Source organism: Aptenodytes patagonicus, chromosome 3 (assembly GCF_965638725.1).
Source record: "Aptenodytes patagonicus chromosome 3, bAptPat1.pri.cur, whole genome shotgun sequence".
NCBI lineage: Eukaryota > Metazoa > Chordata > Aves > Sphenisciformes > Spheniscidae > Aptenodytes > Aptenodytes patagonicus.
Window position 1 is genome coordinate 85,575,043 of NC_134951.1, and position 14,338 is coordinate 85,589,380.

A 14,338-nucleotide genomic window follows, 5' to 3' on the forward strand; every position below is an offset into this window, starting at 1 on the left:
GACGTCACATGGTATGGAATATCCCTGTGGCCAGTTTGGGTCAGCTGTCCTGGCTGTGCCCCCTCCCAGCTTCTCGCTGGCGGGGCATGAGAAGCTGAAAAGTCCTCGACTAGTGTAAGCACTGCTTAGCAACAACTAAACCATCGGTGTGTTATCAACATCATTCTCATCCTAAATCCAAAACACAGCACTGTACCAGCTACTCGGAAGAAGATTAACCCAGCCAAAACCAGGACAAGCTGTAAGGCTTTTGCTCTTAAGAAGTGAAGTGATAGCTGTGCTTCTGTTAATAAGCATGGTATATACACTTGTTTTTGAGGGGGGGGAAGTCAAGGAGGGCAGGGAAACTTTCCTCTGGAGATTTCATTTCACATCTCATCTCTTCACAACTGGCCTATGCCTCTCTTGACTATTGCTTTACCCTTGGTTCCAATGAATGCAATGTTTACTTGAGTGTCAACTACAATTTTAAGCAAGTTTTTGATGTCTGCCTTCAGAACGAGAGATTTGCCTTAGCTTGATGAGGGATTTTTCTGTTTGTTCATTTTGCTTTCCGTCACAAATGATGCAATATGGAGTAAGAACCAGCATTTTTGAATATGTGGGAGTTGTATGAATTGCATATGCTGTATAAGGTCCTTCTGAGGTGGTAATGTACACTTAAATGTAAAGTACAGAAACAGTTGAACTTCCTTTCATTTTTTCTCCTGTCTCTCTCTATGTTTTTAATACCAGTCCTGATTCATTGCTGAAGGAACTTCCAGTTAAAAAGATAAAAAAGAGAGAGAGGAGAAGTCAGAAACCTGAACCCCAGTCAATTGTGTCTCCTGATTGTGAAACAAAGTACAGTGTTGTGCTGGTATAACCTTATTTATTGCCTGTGCAGAGAACTAATGATGGCTGCTTTGCCTTTTTTCAGTTAAGATGTGCAGCACAGTATATTTTGTATAAAAATCACTGTACATTCTGTGTTATGATATCTTAAACTCCAAATGTTGGCTTATTTACGCTCCACTCCAGGCATCACTGTTAACGCTGAAATTGTACAGAATTTGAAAGATGGCCTTTCTTCTACATGCAGCCTCAGTATCTAGTAGTGAAACATGTCCTTTCTCATGCAGGTAGCTAATGCTAATACTGTTCCCTATTTTTATAATAGAATGTGCAGCAAAGCCTGGAAATTTTGATTCATTTTGGGTATTTCTGTAAAGACATCACTTTTTATTAAGCTGCTTCACCTTGCTGTAGGATGTTATGTCATGTCTGTAAACCAAGAACATTTGAAGCCCCGTTTAAATTGCCTTATACTTTTACATGAATGAATTATATATGATGGCTGTCTGCCTTAATCTAGGTTTGTACGAGTCAGAAACTCTGCAGTACTTTGAGGAGGAAAGTGAGTGATATTGAGACTCAACTACCAGCTCTACTTGAAGCCAAAATGCTAGCTGTTTCAGGTAAGTTTTAAGTGACGAGAAGGACTAACATTGATGAGTGGTGTGTTAGAGCAGTTGTTGACCTTTTCATAGCCGAGACTTCGTAGGTAAAGTCATTGATGTACACTTGTCCAGATCCCTTGAAGTCATGGCAAGTCTGGTAGAACTGGGCTGTGCCATGCCTTGTGTAAGGTACTTCAGGCCCCTCTCCACAGCTGGGAACTACTGGCGAAGCGGATGCTGTGTGGTAGGCAGTAAACATGCAAAGAACATGATATTTTTTCCATAGGTGAAATTGATAAATAATTATCAATAGCTGTTCTTGGACCTTACAAGTTATATGCCTAGAGCTCTCTAGCTAAGAGCTTAAATTTATAGCAAAGGTATAATAATTACAAGTGTGGCTTTAAATGACACTTGAAAATGGAATACAATAATTGGCAGCTTCTGCAGTTCAGATCATTAAACAACTAATGTTGGCAGCAAAAGAGCAATTTGGTCCTTGGAGCACTTGTGCATGTTATTTACAACCAGTAAAACATTGAAATGTGATTAGAGTCTGATACATAACAGCTTTACATGCCACTTACTTGGGATTACTGCACTGTTCACCAAGGAAAAAAGGCAAAGCACAGTTCTGTTACATAAGTTTGAAGAGGTGGGTTTTCTAATTCAGCAAATTGTTTGCAGATGTGTAAGTGGGTGTCTCTTTGCTAGACACCTGCCTCAGAGAGGAAGCTGAATAGGAGGGAATGTTGACTTGGGTACAAGGAATTTTCCAGTGTTACACCAAGTAAAGAAGAGCTAGAGGGTTTTTATACACGTCAAGGCAATGTGTTGTAGCTATCTGTTGGTGATTTATCTTCTCAATTAGATACAAGAATCTAGTACTGGCACACACGAATTATTTTAAAATGAAACCTTGTGCAGTGTCACATGGTTGGTTTGCCAGAAGTGGGTAACATCAGGCTTGAGCAAAATTGTAAAGGAAATTAAGGACCAGAACTTGTACTGGTGCTAAGTATGCTCAATTTCCTTGCTTCTCGTAACACCTTTTTGAAATGGAAACCCTCTCTCGCAGGTGGACACAGAGAAATAGGGGTAAGCTGAGCAGTCACCCTTTTCTGCCCGTGGGCTGTTTGAATGTAGGTAATTTTCTCGCTTTCAGAAACGGGGTCAAAGTTTTCCCCAGCCATTTTATGACTTTCTTGAGAACAAAATAGCCCATAAACTGGATGTGCAACTGCTTCATGCTGCCAGCAGGAAGCAGTTGGCCAGAAAAGATGTATCTCCGTCTGACACTGAGAGAGTAAATGATGACTTGAGGATGATTTCCAAAACATTCATAACAATATTTTATACTTGTTAGCTCTTAAAAGAGGTTGCTTGTTTCAGGAATGAATTGAAAAGACAATTTAATGCTGATGTTTCTATAAACTGTTTTCAGAGTACTGCAACTATGGTTGCCTTTCTATGCTTTTTAAGAAGTGTCGGTGCTATTTATTAGTACTGATAAGAAGCACTGTTTCTTTTCTTATTCTTACTCTGGAAAAACTCTTACTTCAGGGAATTTTAATGACTGTGAATGGTACAATCCTAAGTTGTTACTAAGGCAAAATTCTGGAGGGAGCTGGTTGAAAATCAAGGACGAAAGGTAATTTGGTGACAGTGGATACTGTAATTTCTTTACCTCATTGTAAGATATGGATACATTTAGTTGATGTGATGGCACTTGTTTATGTTAAATACAGAGTAGTATGCAGAGGATAGAGGGGAAATATAGGAATAAAAAAAATTAGCTGTCTGAAGACCTGAAAGTAAAAAAAAAAAACAAACTGAAAAAAATGGAAATATTTTAGTCTTAGAGCATGAAGTGATAAAATCAGAAAAGACAGGGTGCAGACTGAATTGTAGCTAGCAGAGAAGCAAGTCAGGAAGAAAAGATTTCGTAAATGCAGAAGAGGGAGGAAAGAGGAAGGAAGAGATAAAAATAGCTTTTTTTTTAACTTAACAAGGTGAAAACAGTGAGCAGTGTATAATATAGAGAAGGCTGAATTATTCAGTTTCTGTGTATTCCTGTGTTAAGCATAAATGAATGACACCTCTTAAATAAGGCATAGTTAAGAAGTAGGTCTTAACCTTTTAAATACTGGTTAAGATTTAAGCAATATACTGTATGCATGTATCCCCTGAACTGTCAGGCAGCTAACAGAATGTTAATGAACAGCCTGGTTATATTAAATCGTTAGAAGGTGGGAGAATCTTCAATTGGGTAATATGCAATTATTTAAGGACAGCCTTGGAATAGCATGAAATTCAGAGGGAATTATAGCATATATATAAATATGCAGTAATAATAAAGTTTGGTGGTCATAGTTAGAGGTTTTCATTTAGTCTGGAAGCATCAGGCAGGGATAAATGTCTGTTACTTCTACTTTTTTACCGTAGCAGTTAGATAATTTATTCAAACAATTTTCTCAAACAACAGTACTAACGGATACTGAGAACAACTGTTTTTCTCTAAACAGATGTTGGATCGTTTTTGTTTAACGTAGCATTTTCCTTGAGGAAGCAGTCAGAGTTAAGTGATTTTGGAACAGTGTCAAAGCAAAAAGGTGACTGAGTGCAGTTGCACGCACCTGGATTCATGTATCCCAAAAGTTGTTAGATGAGCTTAAGAATATAGTTATTAAGTGATACATTAGTTTTCAGAGCTTACATGTGATGGCTTAATGATGTGATGACTTGGAAAGCATGATATATAGCTCAGCCTTTAATGGCTACTTTGATAGCTTCAGACAACATTCATCTTCTATGTGAACTGTACTTTCTATTCCAAACACATTGATTTACAGTACTGTTGTATTTGCACCAGAAAATGTAAGAATATAGCCGATCTTGTTTTGAGAGGAAAATACCACAATAAATGCAATGTAAGCATAACAGTTCTATTAGTCATGTCAATACAATACCTTGGATTTTAAGACTGTATAATAAATGATACTGTAAAGACATGAGACGATGCTACATATGTAAACATCTGTCCTCCATATTATTTTGTCCTTGGAAGCAGTGTAAAATTACATTTGGAAGGAGAAAGAAAGAAGGTTTGTGAATCTTTGGATTATTCAAGGCTGTAGAGTAAATACAGTAGATTAATTAAATCCGAGTGAGAGTTCATATTAAAAAAAAAAAAAAGCAGCCCATACTTAAATGTTCAAGAGGTATTTCTAGCAAGTTACAATTCGGATCCTTTATATCAACAACTCCCTTACTTCTGATTGGTATTCACCTGTTGTGATAAATAACTTGCAGTTAATACTCCTGAGATGCTAGTCCAGAATTTCTCTCCAAACATAATTAGTAGAATCTTATTATATTGTTCACGGTTTTTAAGTCAGTAGCTTTAGCTAATTATAGCTAACAAGTACTCCTGATTGCATGAGATGTTACTGTTGACATCCACATTTGTAAATACTTATTGATGAAATCTTATGGTTTAGTATCTAGTCGGGTTTTTTATTAAAACAAAACACCTTAATGTCAGTGCTTAGAAATCTGCATGTGATTGTTATAACAGTTGCTTCTTACAGTAGCTCTTAACATGCTTATAAAAAATTTGTCATCAGTTATGGGAAGAACATGGCAGTACATGACTCTGTTCTTTCTGCTAGCATTGTGTGTCTCTTTAGCATGAAATTTTTGGGGGGAATAAATTGCAGACGAAGTAATCACAAGCCAGTAAGAAAATTCAAACAGGACAATATGTAAGCAAGTGTGAATGTAACTGTAGAAATATTAAAATTTATTTTCCTACTTTGGGATGTTTTGCAGGAGGGCAAATCATATGTGAGAAATGGTATGTTTCTCATTTTTCCTTAGTGAGAAAATAATTTGGGAATAGGAGGGAGGATGTAAACGAAAATGAATTTTTAGTCAGCGTTTTGTCTGTTTCCTATATTTGAATAAAAGAGGTTGTTTGATATATTTTACAATGTCTTCATAGACTCTGTGAATTTTTTTTCCTCTTGAGAATGCGTAGTAGTGTGGGACTGGATAGCCAGAAAGTGGCTAGCAGGGAGTTAAGCAGACGTGAATGAAATACTGAATTCATTATGTAGTTATCCGAGATGCATGTCATTAACTTTCCTTATGTCTTCGCAAATACAAGTTAGATCCAAACATAGACGTTAGAATGAGGTGACTTGTAAGTCGTTAAAAAAAAAAAATCTGATCTTAAAACTGTCTATACCAGTAAGAGATTGTGTGTCATCATCCTATAATTAGCACTATCTCTATTTCATTAAATACCTGCAAGTGGGAGCTGCTTGGAAATACTGTGTGGGATGATTTGCAGCAGAATAACGAAAAGGATTTTTTCCTTATGTCAGTGTAGCTTATAAATAGCATCACACAAATACTAGATACCATATTTTCACAAAACTTAATGCTAGGACTGTTGCCTCTTTGCCTGCTCTCTGCTCATTTACTGCAAATTCTGCATGGCTCGGAAAGCAACTGTAACAAAAAAGCCCCCAGCCTTCTAGCTTTGGTGCTAAGCGTATTCCTGTTGGGAATGAGTATGTCAGAGAGGGGACAGAGCAGTCAGGCTGGAAGATGTCAGTGCAGGCTGAAGGGCATTTTCAGCCATACAGCTGTGTGTTTTGGTAACGTGGATGTCTTGTTTTCATGCCTGTGCTGTATTCTGTCATTTCATGCAGAAATATGTATGGGCTTAAAGCTCTTGACATGATGTTGAGACCTTCCCCAGACATGCTACATACAGCTCTTAGTTTGTCCTTCGTTGGAAGGCAATGGTGCTCCTGTTTTTTTTATCTTTCCTGTTTCTGAGAACTGTTGTTTGGTAACAGTTGGAGAACTTGGCTAGTCTTACAGGCAAAAATACCAATGCCTCTTTGTGCCTTCTCATGCAGGCTTAGTTTTCTGATGAATTGGAGTCTGATAGAGGTCTCTGTCTTGACAGATGACATAGCTGATTCCCCACTTTGATTCTTGCTTCTAGCAGCGGTCTGGGTTGATGGCTCAGAGGCATATTGAGATTAATTCTTCTTCATGCCTGTATCGCAGCGTCAGGCTCCAGCGTACAATGCTGTGTATTGGCATGTCTTCCCACAACAGTCACTTCACACTCCATGAAGTAAAATTTGCCACCGGGTATTGGTGCAAGTGATGTACTTTTTGACAAGCCTATTAACTCATTTAAAAAATAATGCCAGTGAGCCCCCCAAACCAACTCTCAAACAGTCATGCAGACCTCAGACAGCTATGCTGTTTGTCTTTTTATCTCATTTCCAAATGAGACTGCTGGATGTTACTGGCTTTCAGTGAACTTCCAGGGTAATTTGTTGTAGCTGAAGTTCCAGCATGATATGTGACCAGACAGCAGAAACTCATTGCTTCTGTGGCAGAAGTCAGTCAGTCATGTAACAACTTTTCTTCTCTCCTGTTACCTAAGCTGCTATCCTTGGAGCGGGCGAGAAGGTCGAGTAATCTCTTTGGCAGTTCCTTTTCCAGGGTTTTGTGGTCAAAGGAGAAATGTTAGATGGGGAGAGCTGTAAAGGGAAGGCACTCTCGCCTCACGGAAAGGCTGTGCTGTGGTCTGGAGGGGACGCGAGAAAACCCCTGTGCAGTCTGTGGAAGGGGGCAGTGATGTCCCTCTTTCCACTGACTGTCCAGGGAGCCAAGGTGACAAACCTCTGAACCTCAGTGCATGCACTTTTGGTGCCTAAACCTAGGTGGCATGAATATTTCTCTCCCTGATCCTTCTCTGGTTTTCTTTCCTGGCCTGGTTGGTAAAAAGGGGGTTGATGATTTCATGCAGCCCTCAAGATCGTGGAGATCAGGTCTGGGCTGTTTCCCTGCTCTCAGCATGTCCCTTCCTCTCCACTGTTAGCGGTAGTGAGTCGAGGCAAAGGCAGGAGAGAGGGGAGATGTAGAAGAACCAGATATTGAAAGACATAAGGTGAGTGGGAGCTATGAGGGAGGGGGACATGATTGTGTAGGGAAGCGATTGTGTAGCGAAGCCTGTGTGCACACGTGTCTGTGCTATTGGGTGACTCTTGAGCCTTGGAGTCACTTTCAGTTGGGCATCCTTTACCATGTTGAAGGAGAATTATACATGACTTGCAGCAACCATTTATTGGCTAACGCACATAGTAGAATGCTGGGACTAACGTGCTCCTGGGCTATACTTGTCACCCTCACTGTAGGCACTTGAGAGCATCTGGTGGCCCGGCAGTCACCAGTAGCTACGACTCCTTGGAACAGGTTGTGTCTCAGTATTGCTGAATTGCCATCTTCCAAACCTCTGCCTTTTTCTTTGGGGTTTTTGTGCCTTTTGTCATTGATATTTTCACTTGAGCCTTTGAGTTGTTATTACTGATTTAAATTTTTATGGTTGTTGGGGTTTTTTGCCCTCCCCCCCCCCTTTTTTTTTTTGTGATTCCTGGGTTGCTCTACGGCAACTGATTCACTCCGGGTACAAGAGGCTTTCTGTGGCAGAGAATTCCTCCTCCAAATGTATGTCTGTGGGGTCTCTCACTTGCTTCTAGATGGATTTTCTTACTTTACCTTTCAGGATTGCATCAATCATTCCAGTTGCGTTATGCTTCATAAAAGTGTTGGCATGTGTTACTGCTTAAAAACAGTAATTGTGATTTAAATATGCTGGAATTCTGTAAAATGTTTCAGGAGATGGTAGACTGTCCCTCATTCGCTATTTGTTTTTTTCGGAGGTGCAAACACACTGGCAGTGCTTTCAAAATCTTACATTTCTGTAATTTTTTTAGCTTTTTCTTTTTTCTTTGTGAGCAGCTGAATGATACTTATTTTCTTCAATTTCTTTTCTGGTGTTGGAATCAGATTGTATTCTCATTGATCATAGGGTGGAGGATTTTCAGCTTTGAATTCCAGCACTGTTGATAAATACCACGGTGGCAAATGCCCTAAGCTAAAATGTAAATTTTCACTTTCTTATGTATTAGTAAAGGTAGTGTTAGTCTATGAAGAATTAGCTTATAGAAAATGATAATGACCAGTCTGTTCTTTCCTACATTCAAGCCAATGTCCAGTATGTATGCTTTACTGTTACACAAAAATACACAAAAGTGATTTTTGTATACAAACTACAATGAAAATAGTTTCGGTGAGGATGGGACGTACCTCTCTGCTTCAAGTATGAATAATGGAAACTATGAGCATATGTAGTTTCTGGCATAAATATGAGAAAAAGTGGGACTAAAAAAGTTGCAGGCCATTAATTTTGCCTTGTAGTTTTGAAGGGGAAATACTTAATAAAGCTTAAATAATAACACATTTGTTGTTTTTTACAAAACGGGACAGATTTCAAACTGTGTTTTTAGTCAATTTGTTGCTGGCAAATGGTATCAAAATGATGATATGTTAGTTTGAGGCTACTAAATGGGCAACAATCTGCCCAATACGGTAAAATCTGACAATGAGGTGTTAAAATGGACATGAGTTTATGGCATGTAATTATGTATAGAGAAAATATACTTGATTATGCAGAGCACTATTTAACTGTTGTATATAGCCATACAAGTAAAATTTTGGGAAGAGAAGAAAAGAAGGTAAATATACTATTTATGTTTACAGTGAGTAAAAGCAATTATATAACTACTTTGTGCCTGGGGACAATTTTTTTTTATTTTCCAATTTGGGTTGTTTTGCTTGATTTGGCTGGTATTTTTGGCCTTCTCATCAAGGCGTTGGAGCTTACCTGATGTCACTATCTGTAGAGAGCGGGGGATGAAGGATGTATGTGAGGAGAGAGCCCCAGAGGGCAAGATTAAGGAGGAAGTTTAAACTGGGTTTTTGTTGCTGTCTTTTGAGATAATGGTAAGGTTCAGCCCCTCAAAGTTAAGTGTACATACTCAGCTCCTTATGACAGTGTACTGCACTAAACAGTTATTCAACCTGTTCGGAGCACTGGATACTTTGAATTAGCTGGAAAGTGAAAATACGACTTTCCAGTGCTGTACTTGTAGAAGTATAATCAGATCGCACAAGTTCATGTGAAATGATTTCAGATTTTATTATAATCCCAACTTTACTTCACATGGTTATTCTGCCCCTCCCCCCCCATTTTATCTAAGCACTGTTGATTCCACGTATTTATTCAAGTTGAAATGGAATAAAGATTCTGATAGAGCAACAGACTTTCTAGCCTTGGATGTTTATAAACTGTTTTCTGAACTTGTGGGTTTCCCCATTTGGTGTGCCAGTTTGTGCCCAGTGTGTTTATATGAACATGTGTGCAGTGGCTAAAACTGCACATCACTTAGTAAGCATCACTGCAAGACAGGCGGAAGGATGGGAAAAGTGGCATTTTGCCCTTCAGTCCCCTTCATGGAATCCCTGTCTCATGTCTTGGTTTAGACCAGAAGCTCAGCTTTGGTCTTAGACTATTAATGCCTTAGTTTTGTTGTCTCTCTACAGATTTTCTAAGTGAGCAATCCTATTAGCTTCAGTGATTTTTGAGTTTCCTGGGAAGAGTTAGGACTGACTTTATTTATCTAATGTCACCCAACTAGAACTCGCCCTGTGGTATGGCTATATAAAACATAGCTGAGTGGTTGACAGAGTAACAGTTATTGTGTTCACTTAGGCAAAATAATTATTTTTATCATCAAAAAGAGGAATTTTAACATTTTCAGGATATTAGCAGAATAAAATGTTATGACACGTCTTCAGAATGTTTCTACAACATCCAGTGTGACTTTGTCTCTTAACAAACGAAAAACCCCAGGAGGGCATGTTTTTTAATGCTGGCAGCTAGGGATTATATATTAATTTTTAAATCAACCTTCTTACGGCATTTAGAAAGCAGTTATTTTGGTTGCTGTGATTGAGGTCACTGATGGCACTTGTGGTGCATGAGTTTGTATATGCTCTTCTGAATTTTCAGTGTAGACTTCCAGACATATCTGCTGTCAGGGGGAGCTGCATCAGGCAGTTTTGGCTTTTGGGTATATATATCTGTCCTGGTTTTGGTTGGGATAGAGTTAATTTTCTTCCTATCTGATGCCATTTCCTCATAGCCTCAGGTTTTTTTTAAACTTCCCCTCTGGGAATTAAGATCCATTCAATATGTATAAAACTTTCATATGTAATATCATACCTTTTTCCTTGCTGTCTTCTGAAATGTAAGAGCAGGCTCTAGATTCTAATGAAGAATCTCTTGCCTTCATGTTTTATTAAGGCTCTTGTGCGTTGATACTTGGCATAAGTTCAGGTGAAGTAAAGGTGCACTGTTTAATTGTAAGTCTTGTTTCCTTAGAAGCATCTGAATATCTGCCATTTTTCTAGTGATTTTTGTCTTGCTTGTCTTGCTGCCGTGTTTTGCCCATTTGGAAACGTGACAGATTAAGATAAAAATTGTGCTGTTGTTTCCCAATAAATGCACTGGTAAGCCATAATATCCTACTATTTGTAAAGTATGTTTGTAGTTATTTAATTGTATAATTCTTTGTAAGATAGAACTGGCAAACAGGGTTTTAGCTGAGAATTAGAAATAGGGGAGTTTTGAACTCTCAAAAAGAAACCAGAAAAGGTCAGCTTTAAGCAAGGAAAAGGGGTTGACTGAAACTACCATAGCCTTAGGACTAAATAAAAACCAGAAACAAACAAGGCTATCATACTTAGCAATGTTCAATCTTTAAACCTGATTTATTTGATAGTCTTTTCCAAAATTTTGGAAAGTGCAGTCTCCCTTTGGCACCTCTGGCCTCATAAGGCCACTCGAGTTTGCAGCAGCATCTTTCCTCCAGGAGGGTAATTCTTTGCTGGAAGTGCTTCCACTTTTCATTCTTACACTCTGGAGGAATGGATCCGCTCTCAGCAGCTGGCTGTGGTTTGCCATCTCCTGACCAGTGTAAATACTTGCGTCCCATTCTTGCTCCCCTGTCCTGAAGGAACTGAACAGCAGCCAAACCATTCCCGTTTAAGACTTTGTGACTAACACTTTTGAGACACCAGGTAAAAAGGATGTAATGCCACAATTTAGGATACTCTGATGTGAATTTGATGTTTTGGATTATTTCTCAGTTTTCTAAAATAAACTTTTTAATTGATCTGTTGTGTATAAGCAACAGTTTATTATATTCCTGAAAAAAACCCAAAGGATGCCTTTATAACTGAATAAAGCTGGTGGTATTATAAAGTTATTTCAGGAGTCTAAAGTCATTGCACATACTTCAGAAGCTGATGAGACATCTTATATGTGTGACTGGATGTGCTTTACATTAATATTTGCTTCAAGGCTAAATTTTCTAAGTGCCTTTACTTACTAGATGCCTTTACTTATTAGATCATACCACCAAATTTTTGCTAAGTTAGGATGATGCTAGAGTTTAGATCTTGTGCTAGAGATCTTTTGTCTTGGGCAAGTCTACACGGAAATTATTTTTGTCAAGTATTCTTTAGATTACAGTGGGTTTTTGTTTTTTTCCCCAGCCAAGTAGCTGAACCATTGAAAAGACACAGGTACAGCTGTATAAATGTAGCATTGTAATAGTTACTCTACTGCTATTTAAAAATCATTTAATAGCTGAGCATCTTACTGTCATCGTGCATTTATACTTCAGACTTCTCTGTGAAGTAAGGAAACGTTCCTCCCTAGGTTCTTACAAAAACGGTTTTCGGAAAGGTTAAGTGAGCAAATGTTACTAGGCTGCACTGTAAACCGGTTGGGAATTGAACTTTTGACTCTGGATCCCTGTTCAAAGGAGCCAAACATTTTTAAAAAACTCCAGAGCAGTGTGAGCTGGTGATACTGAGGTATTCTGCCCATCTCTGAGGCTTTATGCTTCAGGGAGAGCCAGAAGTAGAGAGTTTTGACTTTTAAATATGTTCTCTCAGAAGAACATCTCCTGATGGTCTTTGCATGGGGTGTATGCCATTTAAGAAATGCAACGTGTCATTTATAAACAACCTTCTGGTGCTTGTTATGAACAACAGCGTAGTGCTGCTTCGTTCAAGGAGGAAATACTTCAGGGTCTAGCAGATTGATAGCATCTATTTCAAAAGTATTGTGAGTTGAGGTGTCCTCCAAAACAAGAAAATGGTCTGACAGATCACACCGCAATGATCAATGAATTACAGTATGACATTTTATGAAGTGCAGACCTTAGGAAAAGGTTTTCTCCAAAAATGTAAATTGTATAAATAATAAAAAAAAGACTATTTCTGTGTGTACAAGGTTAAATGTGCTACAAATATAATTCTTTTTGTAGTATGTTAATGGATGCTCGCAAAGCAGTTGTCCCGCCCCCCTCCCCCCAAAAAAAAAAAAAAAAAAAAATTGGTCTTTCAGTTGCTGTTGGGAAGAATAGTTGCTTAATTTCCCTTGTTTGCTGTGTAACCTACTGACGTTGCAAGTGTCTGCTTCATTGTCTCTTTCCTCCCTCTTCCCCCTCCCCCCCAAAACATACAGGAAGCAATTTCAGTACTGCGAAGGATCTGACAGAAGAAATAAGATCATTAACATCTGAGAAGGAGGGGCTGGAAGGACTTCTCAATGAACTGTTGGTTCTGAGTGCCAGAAATATCCGAAAATTAGAGAGAATTAAAGATGATTACACCAGACTGAAGCAAGAACTTGAACAAGGAGAGGCTGCCTTTGGTAAGTAGTTCACAGGCTGCTATAGCTTTTGCTCAGTCATGAGCGCCTGGAAGTCTACTGGGTTTGAGGAACCATCCTGCATTTCACAAACCATACTGTTTTTTCTGAGGAAAGTTTGGCCAGGACCTAGATAAGCAATATGCTGAATATGCTCTCAGCTGTTTCCACTGGAGGTGGGGGAGGTTGAGGGGGAGAAGGGATATCCTAGCAATATACAGCTTTTGGAGATCTATCTTAGACCAGTTCTCAAAAACTTTCTTTTCTAAGCTCATTTTTGTAATAATGATGATGATACTGTGCATTTCTTCGCATACAGAGAAACATATGTAGTCTTTTATGTGGGAGCAGTAGATGCAGTTGGCTGTGACAATAGAACCACATTTAGTGTATATATAACTAAATATTTAGTATATATAAAACACATTTGGTGATGAGTCTGAACGTATGAGGTGCAAGGGATGCCTGATTCTGAAGGCAAGAGTTCTTTTTGTAAATTTATGCTTTGGGGGGGGGGGGAGTTAAACAGCTTGCCAAACACAGCTTACATATAACTATAAGCAGTCTGCTTGGGTTGTAGTGTCACAGTGGAATTAGGGAAGTTCTGTGCAATTACTGGTAAAACTACTGACAACAAAAAAATCAGTCATTCCTAGACTTGGCTTATCCTCTTGTCTGCTGTACCCTCTCCTGAAGTTAAAAGTGGCTTTGCTGCTTGATTAAATGAAAAGTCTGAATAATGTTTAATTGACTACAAATGTATAGTTACTATAGTTACCTCTAAACAACTAAGTATAATTCTGAGAGCTACTTTAAAGCTCTAGGGGTTTGAATTGTCTTTCCTTTTTCAGGATCTTATGAGCAGTAGGTTGGTTGAAGAGAGGAAAGTGCCTCTGTTCTAAAAGTATATGAAGTTTCTTCATAGGCAAGTGGATAGGCAAGAGCTATTTTAGAAACAAAAAGTTTTGTAGACAACGGAATACGTCTAAGACAATATTTTAAAGATGCATAGAGGAATATATATACACACACGCTCTCACACTCTACTAGATAAAGACTTTCTTAGAAACTGGATGGTTAAAAATTTTAAAAATGATTCCTCAAAGTAGTGCATTGTTACCTCAGCTGCGTGATTCAAGCCCACATCAGGCAATACTTCCTCATTGCTTGGATTTGCAGGTGAGTTGAAGGGGGTTCTGACCTTCCAATCTGTCTATTTTGTTGCTCCTTTGTTTCTAAGACA

At 38.6% G+C, this 14,338-nt stretch overlaps 1 protein-coding gene across 1 annotated transcript in view; it reads left to right on the plus strand.

Moving 5' to 3' along the window:
* The window catches only part of DISC1 (DISC1 scaffold protein), a 212,339-nt gene that overhangs the window by 90,367 nt on the left and 107,634 nt on the right, over window positions 1-14,338 (plus strand). Inside the window, exons 10-11 of the mRNA XM_076334113.1 lie at window positions 1,355-1,457; window positions 12,910-13,098. Coding sequence (XP_076190228.1) covers window positions 1,355-1,457; window positions 12,910-13,098 — 292 coding nt within the window. The remainder of the gene's footprint in view (window positions 1-1,354; window positions 1,458-12,909; window positions 13,099-14,338) is intronic.